A 19,414-nucleotide genomic window follows, 5' to 3' on the forward strand; every position below is an offset into this window, starting at 1 on the left:
CAACTGAAACACTGTACCCATTAAGTATTTACTCACATACTTCCTTCCCTCAGCCCCTGGAAACCACCATTCTATGTTCTGGCTTTATTAATATGACTACTCTCGATATCCCACATAAATAAAATCATAAAATGTGTTTCCTTTTATGCCTAGCTTAGGCTTCCCCGGTGGCTTATTATTTCATTTTGTCTTTAGGTCCTCAAGGTTCATCCACGCTTGTGTTAGGATTTGCTTCCTTTTTAAGTTGAACAATATTTTATTGTGTGCATATACCACATTTTGTGTATCTGTTCATTGGTTAGTTAACTAACCAAAGGTGCTTGCACCTTTTCGATATTGCAAGTAATGCTTTTATGAACATGGCTGTGTACATACTATTCACACCCTTGCTTTTATTTCTCTTGGGTGTATATCCAGAAGTGACATGTCTGGATCAGATGGTAATTCTATGCTTGATTTTTGAGCAAATCATTGTGTAGTTTTTCACAGTGGCTGTCCTGTTCCTTCCATCAATGTACAGTGGTTCAGTTCCTCCACCTACTTGACAACACTCGTTACCTACTTATTTTTTAATAGGCATCCTGAATTTGCTTTCATTCCCATTTTTTGATGACATTAGGAATATTTGGTAGAAATGAGTCCAGCTTGGATCTAGATTAATGTATGGAAATAACTAAAATTGTCTGGTATAAGACAGTTATTTGCACCACTTATTTGATTAATTGTTTTTGTGCTTTTATTAAGAAATTTTGATCAGGACTTTGAAATCCTACACTCTCTTTGGCTCTGCTACTATTTACAATCTGATTTTAGGGAAATCACTTAGTTTCTTTTATATTTAAAAAATGAGGATAGGAATTTCTCTCACCTACTGTATTCACCTGGTTATCATATTTAGTTGGTCAATTTAAAATTGCTTTGAATTTCCACCTGGGCAGGTTTTGGCACTCGCCAGCAAGATCCAGGAAAATCTTCACAATCAAATGCCAACTTGGGTTCTAAAACAAGAATCTCATCTCTCTGTGATCATTCAGACTGAGAAGTCAGTTAATGCCAGTTAGGGTTAAATGTAAAATTCCATCTGTTGGTACAATTCATTTAAAGACAGTTTGACTATAAAAATAAATCAATGGCTTTGAAGACTCTGAAATAATAGATTTATTGAAGGGATTAACTCCATGAACAGAGGAGCCTGGTGGGCTACAGTCTATGTGGTCATAAAGAGTCAGACCTGACTTCTTCTTCTTGTTCAGTCACCGAGTTGTGTCTGACTCTTTGCATCCCATGGACTGCAGCACACCAGGCTTCCTTGTTCCTCACCATTTCCCAGAGTTTGCCCAAATTCATGTCCATTGAATGGTGATGCCATCCAACTATCTCATCATTGTCGCCCTCTCTCCTGCCTTCAATCTTTCCCACATCAGGGGCTTTTCCACTGAGTCAGCTCTTCGCATGAGGTGGCCAAAAGTATTGGAGCTTTAATTTCAGCATCAGTCCTTCCAAAGAGTATTCAGGGTTGATTTCCTTTAAGATTGACTGGTTTGATCTCCTTGCTTTCCAAGGGACTTTCAAGAGTCTTCTCCAGTACCACAGTTTGAAAGCATCTTCAGCACTCTGCTTTCTTTACTGTCCAGCTCTCACATTTGTACATGACTACTGGAAAGACTATAGCCTTGACTATGTGGACCTTTGTCAGTAAAGTGATGTCTTTGCTTTTTAACACACTGTCTAGGTTTGTCATAGCTTTCCTGCCAAGAAGCAATCATCTAATATCATGGCTACAGTCACCATCTGTAGTGATTTTAGATCCCACAAAGAGGAAATGTGTCACTGCTTCCACCTTTTCCGCCATAAAGTGATAGGATTGGATGCTGAGATCTTTGTTTTTTCCTAATATTGAGTTTTAAACCGGCTTTTTCATTCTCTTCCTTCACCCTCAAGAAGCTCTTTAGTTTCTCTTTGCTTTCTGCCATTAGAGTGGTATCATCTACATATCTGAGGTTGTTGATATTTCTCCTAGCAATCTAGGTTCCAGCTTTTAACTCACCCAGCCAGCATTTGACGTGATGTGCTCTGTGTGTAAGTTAAATAAATGGGGTGACAATAAACAGTCTAATGGACTCCTTTGTCAATCCTGAACCAGTCAGTTGTTCCATTCAGAGTTCTAACTGTTGTTTCTTGACCCACATACAGGTTTCTCAGGAGACAATTAAGATGGTCTGGTATTCCCATCTCTTTTAAGAGTTTTCCACAGTTTGTTATGATCCACACAGTCAAAGGCTTTAGTGTAGTCAGTGAAACAGAGGTAGATATTGTTCTGGAATTCCCTTGCTTTCTCTGTGATCCAGCAAATGTTGGCAACTTGATCTCTGGTTCCTCTGCCTTTTCTAAACCCAGCGTGAACATCTGGAAGTTCTCTTGTAATCCTGGAGCCTAGCTTGGAGGATTTTGAGCGTAACCATACTAGCATGGAAGATGAATATAATTGTCTGGTGGTTTGAACATTCTTTAGTACTGCCCTTCTTGGGAATTGGGATGAGGATTGACCTTTTCCAGTCTTGTGGCCACTGCTGGGCTTTCCAGATTTGCATTTGATAGCATCATCTTTTAGCATTTTAAATAGCCCTGCTGGAATTTCATCACCTGAATATGGACTGCTAAATCAGTCTGAAAGTATTAAAAAAAAATTTAAAAAATATACACAATGTATTTTTGGCATGCAAATTTTAGAGATTATCATTGTGATTATTGTGTACATTGCAGTAATTTAGTTTATATTTTGGATATAGAATGCACTTTAGAGTACAGTTATGCTTTGTTTTCTTCTTGTATTCTGTATCATCAGTTTATTATGTACCTTTCAGACAGAATAGAAGTTCTGGAGTGCTGATACAACTATCAAAGGAAATTCTATTGGGAGGAGAAGTGTTCTGTCATTTTTTCTTGGCTTTCTAATTAGAACATGCTCCTTTAATTACCTTTTAATTCCAAAATTTGATTGAGATTTATACCCCTTGATTGGCATCTGAGAGCCTGAAAGTAACAATGAAAATTGAAGCCCAAGAAACTGACTTAAATCTATTTGTTTTATTACTCTTATTTTTCCAGCTAGTTCGGACAGTTTTTTTCAAACCTGGAATTTTACTATTTCATTTAATGGAAAAATAGGAAACTTTGTGATTGAATTGTCCTTAAAAAAGAGCAAGTTGCACATTTTGCTATAACACTGGTGACTTTTACTGGTTTAGAAACATTGAAAAAGTCTAGACGCCAACTGGGAAAACTCTGGGGACTTGTTACTTGGATGGCCAGCGGGATTACATTATTAGTAAAGTTATCTGCAATGATAATTATAATGGCAACCTTTTGTGTTGTCACAACTTAGGTATTTTATATGTAAGTGGGAAATAGCAAAGAAAGATAAAAGTTAAAAACAAATGTCTTGGGTGGAGTCTATAACAAAAGGAAATTTTAAAAAGAAATTACAACACTAAGAAATTCAAACACAAAAACTTTAAAATATATTATTTAATGGAAATGAAAGAGTAATATTCTTTGTGTCTCTAAACTGAAGTTTAGAAATTTACATGCCAAAAATCTACTGTTTATAATTTATTGGATTTTTTTTTTTACATTCTTGGAGACTGATTTAGCAGTCCAGATCTGAATGCTGAGTTCCAAAGAATAGCAAGGAGACATAAAAAAGCCTTCCTCAGTGATCAATGCAAAGAAATAGAGGAAAACAATAGAATGGGAAAGACTAGAGATCTCTTCAAGAAAATTAGAGGTACCAAGGGAAAATTTCATGCAAAGATGGGCTCAATAAAGGACAGAAATGGTATGCACCTAACAGAGCAGAAGATATTAAGAAGAGGTGGCAAGAATACACAGAAGAACTGTACAAAAAAGATCTTCATGACCCAGATAATCATGATGGTCACTTGTGACCATCACTTGTGATTATCACTCATCTAGAGCCAGACACCCTGGAATGTGAAGTCAAGTGGGCCTTAGGAAGTATCACTACAAACAATGCTAGTGGAGGTGATGGAATTCCAGTTGAGCTAATTCAAATCCTGAAAGATGATGGTGTGAAAAGTGCTGCACTCAATATGCCAGCAAATTTGGAAAACTCAGCAGTGGCCATAGGACTGGAAAAGGTCAGTTTTCATTCCAATTCCAAAGAAAGGCAATGCCAAAGAATGCTCAAACTATTGCACAATTGTACTCATCTCACATGCTAGTAAAGTAATACTCAAAATTCTCCAAGCCAGGCTTTAGCAATACATGAACCAAGAACTTCCGGATATTCAAGCTGGTTTTGGAAAAGGCAGAGGAACCAGAGATCAAATTGCCAACATCCGCTGGATCATCGAAAAAGCAAGCAAGTTCCAGAAAAACATCTATTTCTGCTTTATTGACTATGCCAAAGCCTTTGACTGTGTGGATCACAATAAACTGGAAAATTATTAAAGAGATGGGAATACCAAACCATCTGATCTGTCTCTTGAGAAACCTATATGCAGGTCAAGAAGCAACAGTTAAAACTGGACATGGAACAACACACTGTTTCCAAATAGGAAAAGGAGTACATCAAGGCTGTATATTGTCACCCTGGTTATTTAATTTATATCCACAGTACATCATGAGAAAGGCTGGGCTGGAAGAAGCACAAGCTGGAATCATGATTGCCGGGAGAAATATCAATAACCTCAAATATGCAGATGACACCACCCTTATGGCAGAAAGTGAAGAGGAACTAAAAAGCCTCTTGATGAAAGTGAAGGAGGAGAGTGAAAAACTTGGCTTAAAGCTCAACATTCAGAAAACTAAGATCATGGCAACTGGTCCCATCACTTCATGGGAAATAGATGGGGAAACGGTGGAAACAGTGAGAGACTTTATTTTTCTGGGCTCCAAAATCACTGCAGATGGTGATTGCAGCCATGAAATTAAAAGATGCTCATTCCTTGGAAGGAAAGTTATAGCCAACCTGGATAGCATATTTAAAAGCAGAGACGTTACTTTGCCAACAAAGGTCCATCTAGTCAAGGCTATGGTTTTTCCAGTGGTCATGTATGGATGTGAGAGTTGGACAGTCAAGAAAGCTGCGTGCTGAAGAATTGATGCCTTTGAACTGTGGTGTTGGAGAAGACTCTTGAGAGTCCCTTGGACTGCAAGAAGATCCAACCAGTCCATTCTAAAGGAGATCAGTCCTGGGTGTTCATTGGAAGGACTGATACTGAAGCTGAAACTCCAATACTTTGGCCACCTCATGTAAAGAGTTGACTCATTGGAAAAGACCCAAATGCTGGAATGGATTGGGAGCAGGAGGAGAAGGGGACGACAGAGGATGAGATGGCTGGATGGCATCACTGATTCGATGGACCTGGGTTTGGGTAGATTCCGGGAGTTGGTGATGGACAGGGAGGCCTGATGTGCTGCGATTCATGGGGTCGCAAAGAGTCGGACATGACTGAGCAACTCACCTGAGTTAGCAGTTCATAGTTTTTGTGACCCCATGGACTATAGGCCACCACGCTCCTCTGTCCATGGAATTTTCCAGGCAGGAAATACTAGAGTGGATTCTCATTTCCTTCTCCAGGATCTTTCTGACCCAGGGATCAGTTGCGTCTCCTGCATTAGCTGTGCTGTGTGCTTAGTCACTCAGTTGTGTCCGACTCTTTATGACCCCATTGACTATACCCCACCAGGTTCCTCTGTCCATGGGGATTCTCTAGGCAAGAATACTGGAGTGGGTTGCCATGCCCTCCTCCAGGGGATCTTTGCAACCCAGGGATCAAACCCATGTCTCCTGTATTACAGGAGGATTCTTTACATCTGGGCCACCAAGGAAGCCTTAGTAGGTGGACACATTACCACTTCCACCACCTGGGAAGCCCCAGGTCAAGTTTGGGGATTCTCACAGCTGACGAGGTGACAGAGTAGGGAAAAACTGCTTTATGGCATCATATAAAGTGCTTTCCAATCCAATCACTTCATTACATCTTCTGGGTTCCCATGTGCACTAACTAGTTATAGACACATGGTTATATATTTTGCACACATAAACATATTATTTAGTTTGGTGGATTTTGACACTTTCCCTATAACAGAAATATACATAAGAGACATTAGGCTTGAAGAATTAAAGATTTCAATAGAATCTTACACAAGGATCTTATGCCTTTTGTAAAAGAAAAGCAGACCCTTGAACTACCTACTGGTATTACCTGAAAATTATAGGATCTATTCTTTCTAAACTAATTTCCTCTGTACACTTTGCTAGTGCGGCCAAAGGTAGTTAATCCTTTGAAGATATTGGAGGGGTCATTCAGTGCAATAGCTAAAATATTTTAAAATCTCATTTTAAAATCTATATAATACTTGTGCATGATATACTGAATCAACATGCTTTTATATATATATTTTATACTAACCACAGTGTGGTTCAGATTTTGCTAGCATCAGCATCACCTGGGCACTTACTAAAAATGCGGAATCTAAGCTCATTATAGATCTTCTGAATCAGAATTTGCATTTTAATAATACCCTTATGTGATTCAAATGCACATGAACATTTAAGAAACCCTCCTACTGAGATGTTGCAGGAAACCTATCTCCTCATCACTGAACTAGTCTGAGGAGAAACTTACTCGTCTCTTAACTCTTTTAATTTAGTTTTGGATTTAGAGTATATTTCCAGTAAAAACAGCTTATCACTGTGTCCTCTGAAATCTTTTATTCAGAATTTTTATGAAGAAATCAGCTTCTTCATTATTCTTATACATCTTTAGATGCTTACTAGGTGTCCAATGGACAGAGCTAGAAAGTGGCTGAGTGTGGAAGTGGACCAGACAGTATGTCTCCCAAATTGGTGCTCTTAACCACCATACAACATCTATTTATTCATGGCCATGCTCAGGTTTCTAGTCCCAGGGCAAAGCCTACAGGAAGAAGCAATTTGATTGGAAATAATATTCAGATTGCCAAGGTATTGTAGTGATTATTCAACAGATAGGGGTATGCAATTGTTTGTTCCTAAGTCAAGTATGAAACTCTCTCTTGATATTTAAGTAAATATTTCATATGCTCATATACAGTCACATTTGTCTCACAACAGTAAAATGAACCTGTTTTAATGTACTTAATATGCTGATAGACGCTATCTTACAAGAGTAAATGTGAATTGAAAAACATTGTTCTTTCTATGCAGTAATCTAGCAAAAGCTGTGATAATTCACAGATGACTGAGCTTTACAGCCAGACAAAACAATAGACGATAAAAAGGACTGCTTATATAGATGCACACTGACATCTCAAGGTTGCATAACCACATTTCCTACTGATGAATAACTAAGAAGCCATAGACTGTTCATTACCTTAGGTGAGGGAAATATGAAGAAATTGGAAAAACTGCGTTGTTTTTTTCTTCTCTGCTCTCTCTCCCATTATCATTTCTTACATAGGATACCCTGAAACTTGGCACTAAAATTGCAATTGATACAACAATATCATATTTCTTGTAGTAAGGTAAAGATTAAAGGATTATGTAAATAAGAATTTTTTTTCCCCCTACTGGAACTAGATTGCAGACTAAAGTCTGAAAAACAAGATATCTCTTTCCTCCCTTTAAATGTTATACTCCCGATGCCTCTTCTAACTCTAGATAAAAATCCTGTTACATAGGTTAGTAGACAGCAAAAACTTATTAAGCCTTATCTATAAGGGAACAGAAACCACTTATATGTCTGCAGCTCAGGAAGACTTAAAAGGTTGTGACTGATAGAACTAGAAGAAAATTGTGTATCCATTAAATATTAAGTTAAGACTCATTTTCACAATATTGTAAAGTAATTAGCCTCCAAGTAATAAAAATAAATGGAAAAAAAAAGACTCATTTTCATGGTAGGAAAAAGAGCTAGTGATGAGCGTGAACACTAAATAAAGTCAAATCTGAGATGTTTATTGAGGCTGAATTTGATGTCCATTATTGTTGTGAGTAACTGATGTGATTTTTGCCTTCCAGTGTGTATGTACAGAGAGCCATCACTACATGAAATTGGAGAAAAACAAGGGCGTTCAAGGAAAAGTTCTGGAACACCGACCATGAATGGAGGCAAAGTTGTGAATCAAGATTCAACATAGCTGAGAACTCTTCCCTTCGTCCCGCTCTCATCCCTTCCCTTTCTCCCCCTGTCCTTTACCCATTTCCTTCCAATAAATCCACCCAAGGAGAGGAAAATAAAATGGCAACCCAGGACCTAGTGGCTAAGATTCTGCACTCAAAATCTTCCTTTGTGTAGGACAAGAAAATTGAACCAAAGCTTGCCTGTTGCAATGTGGTAGAAAATGCACATGCACAAAGATTAGCACACCTAAGAGCAGAGGAAAAAATAAATCAAGACTCCACAAGCATTAAAATAAACTGTTGTTATTAATAGAGGACTAATTGTAATGAAGACATAAATATAATAAAGATGAAATAAAGTTATTACCTTAAAGAAAAGGGTTTTGGAGAATTGAACTTACAAATTGATGTAATGTCCTAAATGGCTTAAACTCTGGATAATGCTGTGATGTGTGTTTTGAATTTGTATTTTCTTTGGGCATTTGGAATTGACACAAAATTGCAGTCTGTTTCCAGGATTTTTTTTACCATAATATTGAACATGTATGAAGTACAGATTCTTCTAGTGCCTATAAGGTATATAGCCAGGAATCATTTAACATCAAGAAAAATTTTATTTTAAAATTTTATTCCTGAAATCAATATTTAAGATTGTTTTATGCAAAGGATAGTCATATGTTGAATTTAGTGCTATTAGCTGATTTCATTCCTTCCTAACAAGAGTTTCAGATTCTCCTAGAAGAATATCATTTTTTTCAAAAGTATTAATTAAGGAGCTCTTTTTTTTTAATTTTCCTTTAGTCACTTAGAAAAAAATTCCTTATTTTAAGATTGAAGTAACTTTTAGGAAATTCTTTGTTGCTACCATGCCTTGGCAGTGATATGTAAGTTATGTGGTTTTACCATTTGATCTGATTTTTTTTTTTTTTTTTTACTTTGTGGACACCTTTAAGAGTATAGGTAAATGTCTAGCTGTCTTAGAAGAGAGTTTTATACCATTTCTTGCAGCAGAAAGGAAAGAAAAGGTGTTTTACATAAGGAAATAAATCTTAATAAGTTGGTGCAAGCAAGCTGTATCTATATTTGCCTTTGTACCTTACTAAGTTTTCTGTATGTAGCATTTTCAAACTTCACCAAGGAATTGGGAGGCATGGCTGTGAAATTCTTAACTTACTATCTTATGAAGCCAGTAAATTGTTTGTTGCTAGATAGCCTCATTTATAAATCTATTTGAAAATAAGTCTGTCTCCTAGAACACAGAAGGAAATTGTTATACCCTGGATTTTCAAGGGGCATTGAGAAATAATACTGAATTAACAGCCATGGTTCCAGCAGAGGCTCCTGTTGTGGCTCACACAACAGGGTTTTGTGAGTGAGTGGCTTAAAGTAATAAAAAAAAAAAAAGAGTGTAAGACTAGGCAAATGCATATTTAGGAATACTGAAATGTTAAAGAAGAAATGAATACAATTGCCTTGGGAAAAAAATAAATCTTCTTGGTCCTACAAATCAGGAATGGTGTAGAGACATCCAAATCAAAACAAAACAAACAGAATATTAAAAAATATATGCAGATTTATGGATGTTATCAATGAGAAGACTTAGCATGTTACTTCTCCTATAGCTCTTCCGTCCAGCATGTATTGTTCCAAATACTCCCTAAAATATACACTTTGCAGAAACTCTAGGCCCTCACTTTAATGACCTTGTCATTGGTTGCTGTATTCTTTCAAAGTCACTGTAATTTCCCTCACTCCACATAATCATTAGTGGTTGGTGTCCTTCACCAAGTATTCTATTTCTCTTATCAGGAGGTGAGCAGAAAATGAAATGAAGGAATTTGTCTAATCAGTTGCAAAGAATGAAAGTTATGCATCTTGGCAAGGATTTTGAACACACATCTGCAAGGGATATTTGTTTAATCAAAATATTTGGAAAGTAAGAAATAAAGACATTTAAACTAAAGAAAAGAATGTTATTCTTCTAGGAAAAGAATGCCCTTGTAAAAAGAAATACAACTCTAGTTCTATTTCTCCTTGTCACTCGATTCAACTTGATTATAAACAACACCTGTCACTTCCAGGACCAATCAAATTATAAGCACAAAGCCTTATTTATTTATTTATTTATTTAGGAAAAAATAAAAAGGAAACTTCTACAAAATGGCTCCCAGGCTCATTTAGCATAAAATGACTTGAGCTTTTTGGTCATACACACAATCCACATGTATACACACATCACAAGCTCACAAGTGACACAGTTGACAGTTTCACAAAGTGTTATCAATTATACTGATGATTTCATGATAGAATATATCTTATCTAGTTCAATATTATGGAAAATATGATAGAGATATGAATCTCCAACAAAATTCTTCCCTTTATTTACAATGGCCGTTTATCGTTTCACATCTAGATGTACATCTTCCCCCTTTCTGAAAGCACTGAAGAAAGTTCTAACTACCCAATTTGTATTTTGTGTTTCTCCATATCATTTAAGCAAATGTTCACCATGGTGAAACATTTGGAAATTGGCTTTGTTAAGTTATACTTAATTTCAGAAAGTAAATTGTTGGAAATTTCAAGTTCTTTAACAGATTAACCGGACAAAAGCTATGGTTTAGAGCACAGGGTGAACTTTTGCCTAACTGCTGCTTATTTTCTAAGTACATAAAGCCTTTAATAGAAGAATTCAGTATTCACTATCTAGGTTTTTAAAATATTATCAAATATGTACATATTATTATTCTATTTCCTCCAAAAATATGAGCCATTTTAAAGAGTTTGCTTTTCAGGTTTATGCACAATATTTATCTTAATTTTCATCATCTAATTTCTGGGTCTCAATTTACCCATTACTTATTCTCCTATAAGTAAACTATTTTTTTTTTTCTTAAATGCACTGGGATAGTCTCAGGAAAATTATGACTTTCAGTAAAGCTTTGTAATTGACTATGTAAGTATAAAGTAAAATATGCTTATTCTAAGAGTCCTTATTGTATTGATAACATGTTTCAAAATCAGTGGGCTTAAGAATGAAAACAAAACTTTTGAGAATCTCACAAAGTAGTTTTCTGGCCAGTGTACCTTACTAATGATTAAGCTGGAAGTCTGAGCTATAGAAACAAACTGGTGCTGAAGTTCCATTGGCTGACTCGGAGATTTTGTACTTCAGGAAACTGGAGGACAGCAAGGCAGCTTATCCTTGATCATGGTAATAGTTCGAGTTTTGAATTTTGCATATGAATTTCATAGCACATTTTCAGTTATTATGGATTAGCACAATAAAAAGACATTAATTTGACACAAATAATTGCTTTATGGGCCTCATTCTAATCCAGATAGCTGTTAGAAGAATTGTTCTACTGATGAAAATGACAATCCTGTTGATAGATATTCTATGTAGATGAGTGGTTCTGCGGTACCACTACAAGAGATGAGAGTATTAAGACAAAAGTAAAGGATGAAGAATCTTACTGTGAGTTCAAAAGTTTGACAGTCCTAATTTGGGACCAGTAATTCCCTGGTGGAGAAGCATGACTACATCAACAGTAGTTTTTTTTCAACGTAACCCAGAAATAACAAATCTACGATTCCACCTTCAAGGCTTCGTCTCTAAGGTCACGCTCCAAGAAGGTTTTCCATGATGTTGCTCAATTTCATCTGCACCAGGTGAAACACACTCCAGCATAAAAATCCCCTGTTTATTTTAATATCATAAAAGGCTGAGATTCTTTCTCTGTCATAAACCTGTAAATAGCATTTTATAAGTCAGAATCACCTTCAAAACAGTGAATTGTTCTACAAATATATATGTGTATATATACACATGCTTCTGAAATAAGGATATATTCTATAGAGTTTTTATTTGATTTGTGTTCTTTCATCGTAGGTAATTGCAGATAAAGAGGTTTGAATGCAAAACTTTATATATGTGTATATATACATACACATATATATAAGTGTATAAGTTGCCACTTTATAATAAAAAAGAAACAGGTGGGAACAATAATCAAAGCACACACTTCTTCAGAATGCCAGTAATTCTGAATCCCTTCTTTGATGCAGAAATAGCTATTTTTATTTCTAAAATGGGATTTTGAAGAGTTGTACTTCCTGATACAGATTCCCTGGTAAGTCATATCATATTGAAAATTTATAGTTGAGGGCAAGAAAAAAAGTGCTAAATGCAGATATTCATTTTTCTGGAATTTTCCTGGAACCCAAGTTAAAAATCAACATTTAAAATCTAAATTAAGTGAAAATAACTAATGTTCACAGATGATATATTGAGCTTCAGTAACAGAAGCGAAAGTATGTTTAACACTATGATAATAAATTTAAAATAATACCATAGTAGAAACTGCATCATTAGACATTTTATTAGTTGGAAAGAATGAGTGGATGTTTTTTGTCTTTGCTCTAAGCACAACCTAAAGACTGTGGCTTTAATTTTCTCTTAAAGTTGTTCAAAAGTCCAAAATATACTCCCATGAATAGAGTGGGTTTTAGGCTCCATTGCAAGGTCAAATGTTAACATCTTAAAGAAATTATTGAGACTGAAATGTTTAATAAACACATTGTATGAGAAACCAAACAAATTAATGTTTTGTTTTTACATTAAAGTACAGATTACTCAAATCATTGTTTTTTTGAGATCGAATTTGTAAAATGTTTATACATCACAACCTTCCTGAAGTAAAAAGGAATTAAAATCCTGAGATGCATATGCATGCAGAGAAAATACTTGCACATTTTTTTTCTAACATTAAATTTATTTGGGAAGTCTCTTTCCTTTTAAAATATGTGTCACTGAAAAAGTGCTGTGTCTTATAAAAAAAATAATCAAAACTGGATTTATGGATGGAAAATGAGTCAAAATTTTTATTGAACACTGTGGTTAAAAGTAGAATTTACCTTCTAAGTTTGGAGCTACTTGTGGTAAACCTAATATTTTCTTTTTGAGAATTAAGAACTAGAGCACATCCATTTAGAGCATATTCATTTATTCATAATTCACTAACTAGACCCTTAGTTGAGTTTAGGGATCATAAACTAAATTATGGTCTCAAAAAATCCAAGAAAGGCAGACACATAAATAATGTAATACCCAAATGTAAGTACTACAATAGTTATTAAGATTTTATGTACAACTGATATTGCAACAATCTAGCCTAGATGAAAGGCAGGGGTTGAAAAGAGGATAGATACTGAGTAATGAAAGACAGCAAGGGGCCCCCCCAGTAGAGGAAATAATTTGAAGGGAAGTTATGGAGAAACAAAAAACACAACTTATCTCGGAAATCCTTGTGAATGAAACAAAGAATGAATGTTCAGAGGAGATGGGGTGGGGGGAGCTGAGTTGAGATGAATAAAAGTTAAAAGTTTTTCAATGTTTCATCACTGTACTCTTTGGATCTGTTAGGACAATTCTGCTTGCTCACAGCAGAAGGCCCAAACCACACTAGTCCTTTGTCTAGAGATCACAGCATCATTACCACAAAGGCTGAATTTGTCTGTAGTTCTCAACTCTGCCCACTCCATGTTTAATAACTTCCTTCTTCGAGTTCAGAGATAAAGAATTTGGTAAAGAACCTGCCTGCAATGCAGGACACCCAGGTTCAACCCCTGGATCAGAAAGATCCCCTGGAGAAGGGAATGGCTACCCACTCCAGTATTCTTGCCTGGAGAATTCCATGGACTGAGGAGCCTGGTGGGCTATAGACCTTGGGATCGTAAAGAGTTTCACATGACTGAGCGACTAACATACAGAGCTCAGAATCCTTTTTACAAGTTGCAAGATACGAAATATTTATGTCACCTATTCTCTCTCAAAATTCCCCAGGAAACATCTCCTTGAATCTGACTGGCCCAGTTTAAGCCATGGGTCCCCATACAGTAAACCACTGTTGCCTGGGATTTGAGACATGTTGACTAGTTTAAAACAACCAGAGCCTTTTTCTAGACTTTTAGGTTGGACGTACTTGGCCAAAGATACAGGTCTGCATAGATGAGGGGTGACTATCTGAATGAAATTCGGAGTCCATTTAGCAAGAAGATGCGGAAATGCATGCTATGTAGCAGACTTTCCATTATCTGTTAATGAATGTATATCCTATCACAGCTCATTGGCTGTTCTAAAAACTGGCAGAGAAATGCAAGTACTACTGAATTAAAGCTGCAGCCATAAACCATAGGGAAGACAAAGGCAACTGAAGCTTCAGTTCCCAAAACATTATGAAATGTCTGCTGTGCAAAACACACTGTGGGGGTCACTGAGGAAGAGACAAAAGAGCTGCAATTTTAGATTATGAGACTGACACGCTGCCTACTGCCCTAAGAAGGCAGACCAGCGCTGCGATTTTAAAGAAAAGTGGCCTGTTTGGCAACTCAATATACCTGGTACTGGCTTCCCCAGTGGCGTGGATGGTAAAGAATCTGCCTGCCAATGCAGGAGACACAAGAGCCACAGGTTCGATCCTTGGATTGTGTAGATCCCCTGGAGGAGGGCATGGCAACCTACTCCAGTATTCTTGCCTGGAGAATCCCATGGACAGAGGAGCCTCACAGGATACAGTCCATGGGGTCGCAACGAGTCAGACATGACTGAGTGCACGTGCGCATGCATACACACACACACTATACCTGGTATGTCCAGTGCTTTTAGATGACTGTCAGAGGACTAGAAAAAGCAGTTTGGCTATTCTAAACCAGAAGTCTATATCATATCTACTTTTCTGTTCCTGTGAAAACACTGTTTGAATGAGGCCATTAAAAAATTCATCTCAAAATATCTCTCAATACTCAGTGTAGGTCATAAATTCTGGACTATTTGCTATTTCAGAATCACCTGGGGCAGCCATGCATAACATTCTTGAATCCTCTGTGCAGATTATAGCCTATGTTTGAACACTCTGAATGATAGTTAAATATACTAATCTTTCAAGCATCATATTCCATTTGGGGACAGTACTGGTTTTAGAAAGTTTTTTCTCATATGAAGTAACTTGTTCTGTAGTGTCTACCATTCTTTTAAATTTCACTCTCTAGGGCTATTCCAGTGGCTTAGTGGGTAAAGAATCCACCTCAAATGCAAGGAGACACAGGAGATGCATGGTCAATCCCTGGGTTGGAAAGATCCCCTGGAGAAGGAAAGGGCAACCCACTCCAGTATTCTTGCCTGAAAAATCCCTTAAACAGAGGAACCTGGCGAGCTACAATCCCTGGGGTCCCTGAAGAGTCAGCCACAATTGTGCAGCTAAACACTCAAGCACTCAGGACTATTCAGTGTTAATTTAATCCTCTACCTGCAGGAAAGGCTGCAGGTATTTGAAGGTCATTGGCATTTCTTTGGGCTCTCCTGGTGGCTCAGACAGTAAGGAATCTGCCTGCAAAGTGGGAGACATGAGTCTGATCCCTGGGTTGAGAAGATCCCCTGGAGAAGGGAATGGCAACCCACTCCAGTAATCTTGCCTGGAGAATTTCATGGACAGAGGAGCCTGGTGGGCTCCAGTCCATGGGGTCTCAAAGAGTTGGACATAACTGGACATTCTCCAACTATTCTCTACTTGGGAAAGATTTTTCAGAAATTTAAATGTTTAGCTTCTGTAGTATTCAGTTTTACTCAGAACACATTTTATTAATATGGAATGCTTAATACAACATGGTGTTCCTTATATAATTTAACTAGTCAAGAGACGTTGCCTCATTGTTGATGAGGCAATCACATTAAGAATTGCATTTATTTTTTGATGACCTCATCAAAAAAATTTTCACATTACAGTTCATTTCTGTCAAAACACCTAAATATTTTTTTCACGTTTTCATCTGTATGACTTAAATCGAGATGGAGGCTTGTTAATAGACTAATTCTAACTTGATTAAATCATTGAGAAGCATAAACTCCAAAGATACAAGCTCAGAATTGTCCAGATACACTACAAAGTTTCCATTCAATGATTAGTTGTCAATCCTCTACTTTGTGTGATTATACCTAACTTTGTGTGATCAGATCAGACTGTTTTCAGGAATAAAACACAATTCACTTTATCTCATCTCACTTGGGGTGAGATATTAGAGCTGATCATTCTGACGAAAAGTCTATCTCTTAGGAAATATATGCTATTACAGAAGGTACATGGTTTTGCTCTATTTTAAATTCTCTATCTTCTTTGAGTCTCCATTAATTTTATCATCATTCTCTCCAATAATTACACTAGTTACACTTATCAGAATCAATAGTTTCTCACTAGTTTCATTATTTTATTCTGAAAATTTAAATATTTACTTGTTTCAATAATAATTTCCAGATCTCTTCAAATTTCTATGCAATGTTTTGTTCTCTAAGTCAACTTGCAGTGAGTGTTCTGGTAACACTAAAAGGTTTTTAATAAACTGATAAGTCTGATAAATCTCTGAGGTTTTAAGAACCTGAGAGTGGTTTTTGTTTGCCTTTGCCTAGTAATAGCAATTGGGAGTGCATCAAATATGTGGTGTACATTCTTTCATAAAATTCTCCTGATTTTCCACTAGCTTCCAGCTTTTTTTTTTTTTTTTCCCCCAGCGGAGCGGATATACTTTGTTTGAAGTTGCATGAACTCTCTGAGCATCAGAGAGTTCGCAATTGTATTTCTTGGGAATTTAAAATATTATTGGTATTGTTGCTATTTTTCTAATCGTTTTTGACAAGCTTATCTAGATGATATATCTTAATCACTGTGCTATGTCTCTTACAATCACACTCATGTATTAACCTTGCCATTCCATTCTAATTTGTTGTCTTCAAAAATATGTCCATGACTCAGAGAAGCACGCAGAGACATCCACAGAAACACAGTAACAGGAGGTCCTTAATATATGAATTATGTTGGTGCTTTGGCTTGTCTCTATCACCCACATTTTTACACACTTGCATAATCATTTTCCTCCTTCTGTCCATTTTCAAATTATCTTACCACTTGGATGACTGCCTTAGCTCTGAACTAGGTTACTTTTTAAAAAGTTAAGTAATTAATATAACCCCTTAGGATAGTATTTGGCACATAGTAAGCCTATAATCGATTTGCTCTTATTATTATTAGCCATGTGGCACAGCATACAGGATTTTAGTTCCCCTATCAGGGATTGAACTCATGGAAATGCAGAGTGGAAATGCATTTCCTTGCAGTGGAAATGCAGAGTCCTAACCACTGGACCCCCAAGGAAGTCCGATAGTTTACATTTTTTCCCCTAAGTTTTTGAGTGTTTATTTTCCTCTATCAGCTAACCCTGGAATGCACTATCACAGATTCCACCAGCACATCTGGCTAAATAGGAACACAGCCATCACAATACCCTTCCTTAAAAGTCTTACTGAGATACAACCCCACCCAGCCTGTATTGGCACATCTCAGCACATGTGCAAACTAAGCATGAAATCAGGGGCTAGAATGATCTTGACCTGCTTGACTATCCTGTTCTCCAATATAAAACGTTAGAACTATTTCTCACCTGGCTGAAAAAAAAAAAAAACAAAACTGACTCTTGTCTGTTAGAACACAGACAATGTAAACGTCCTTGGACTTGCAGGTGGCTATCCACCTATCTGATGCACACTATGCAGTTACCTGGAACTTGGTTCTAAAAGCAACTGGAGTGGTTATCTCCCCACCTCTTCCTATCTCTCCCAACCACTGTCTCTACAACAAGATCTAAGTTCTGGTCAAATGTATATACCTGGATTCCAGGTGAAGGATTCCAACAATTAAATCATCAATAAAAATACATAAAGTGATTTCATTACCAGGCCTTTTCTGTTTATTTAAGGAAATGGGGGGACCTATTCAGTTTCTATTGAAGGACGTATTCAGTGGTTCTTTAATCTTGATTGCATATTAGAATAATTTAAGCTCCCCAGTCTCAGAGGGACAACTGCCAGTAGATACAATGTTGTTTAGTCCCTAAGTCTTGCCTGAATCTTTTGTGACACCACAGACTGTGGAGCATCAGACTCCCCTGTCCATGGGATTTTCCAGGCAAGAATACTGGAGTAGGTTGCCTTTTCCTTCCCTGTGTATCTTCCCAACCCAGGGATCAAACCTGCATCTCCTGCATTGGCAGAAAGACTCATTTCCACCAAGCCACTTGGAAAGCTCAATCTAGGCTCACACCCCCTCAAAATCTAGGCTCACCAACACTCAAAATCTTGATGTCATTGGTTTGGAGTACAGACAAGTGATTTTCGTCTGCATAGGTTGATGAGATAAACTACTAAATAAACTCCTTAAAAAATAAAAAAAAGAACATAGCTAATATTTACTAAGCACCTTTTCAAGGCTGAATGAATCTGGATTTCTAGATAACTTGTAAGTTGTAAATATCCATGAGTGTTATGAGCAGAAGACACTTTTTGATGAGGTTTAGACTATCTGAAATGCAGGTATTGTTAGATGCCAAGCCACTGCTATATCCCTGCCATTTTCTGGAACAGCCTAATCTCACAGAGATGGTGTTGTGATATATTTAGAGATTTCTTGATAAGGCACTTGGCTTTATATTTAATACTGTTGTTTAGCCACTAAGTCATGTCCAACTCTGTTGCGACCCCATGGACTGTGGCCCTCCAGGCTCCTCTGTCCATGGGAGTTTCCAGGCAAGAATACTGGAGTGGGTTGCCATTTCCTTCTCCAGAGGATCTTCCCAACCCCGGGATCAAACCTGAGTCTCCTGCATTGGCAGACAGATTCTTTGCCACTGAGCCACCAGGGAATCCATTTATATTAATTACTTTACTGTATATCTGGGGTTTCCCAGGTGACATGGTAAGAATCTGCCTGCCAATGCAGGAGACACAGAAGATGCCAGTTTGATCCCTGGGTTGGGAAGGCACTCTAGAGTAAGAAATAGCCACCCACTCCAGTATCCTTGCCTGGAGAATTCATGGACAGAGGAGGCTGGTGGGCTGCATTCCGTGGGGTTGCAAAGAGTCAGACATGACTGAATTACTAAGTATACTATATAGCTGGAGTGATTCAAGGACAGTTAGCTCTGAGTCCAGAGAGATGCTTATTTAAACAGTCCCATTTAATGAGTGATTATTTCTACACAAAATACTCAAATCTGGGTGAGGTCAGTAAGTATGGCTGCTGTCTTGAAATAGTAGCCCCCAAGGATGTCAAGGACATCAGTAAAATACCTAGACTTGTAGAGAAAACTGGCTTTACTCGCTTTTCTTATGCCATTGTATTTACAGTGAACATCCCAAGACAGGCTTCACTGTTACTTGGAAAGAAGTTCACTTTTCTCTGA

General features: G+C 37.1%; 1 protein-coding gene across 5 annotated transcripts in view; it reads left to right on the forward strand.

Annotated features, from left to right (window-relative positions):
- The window catches only part of FGF12 (fibroblast growth factor 12), a 604,572-nt gene extending 592,443 nt beyond the window's left edge, over positions 1-12,129 (forward strand). For all 5 annotated transcript variants that reach the window (XM_020873373.2, XM_020873372.2, XM_070466234.1 and 2 more), the window contains one exon: positions 8,030-12,129. In XM_020873373.2, the coding sequence (XP_020729032.1) occupies positions 8,030-8,148 (119 nt within the window). In that variant the 3' untranslated portion in view covers positions 8,149-12,129. The remainder of the gene's footprint in view (positions 1-8,029) is intronic.
- Positions 12,130-19,414: the final 7,285 nt, after the last annotated feature.

This window comes from Odocoileus virginianus, chromosome 4, assembly GCF_023699985.2.
Source record: "Odocoileus virginianus isolate 20LAN1187 ecotype Illinois chromosome 4, Ovbor_1.2, whole genome shotgun sequence".
Taxonomy (NCBI): Eukaryota; Metazoa; Chordata; class Mammalia; order Artiodactyla; family Cervidae; genus Odocoileus; species Odocoileus virginianus.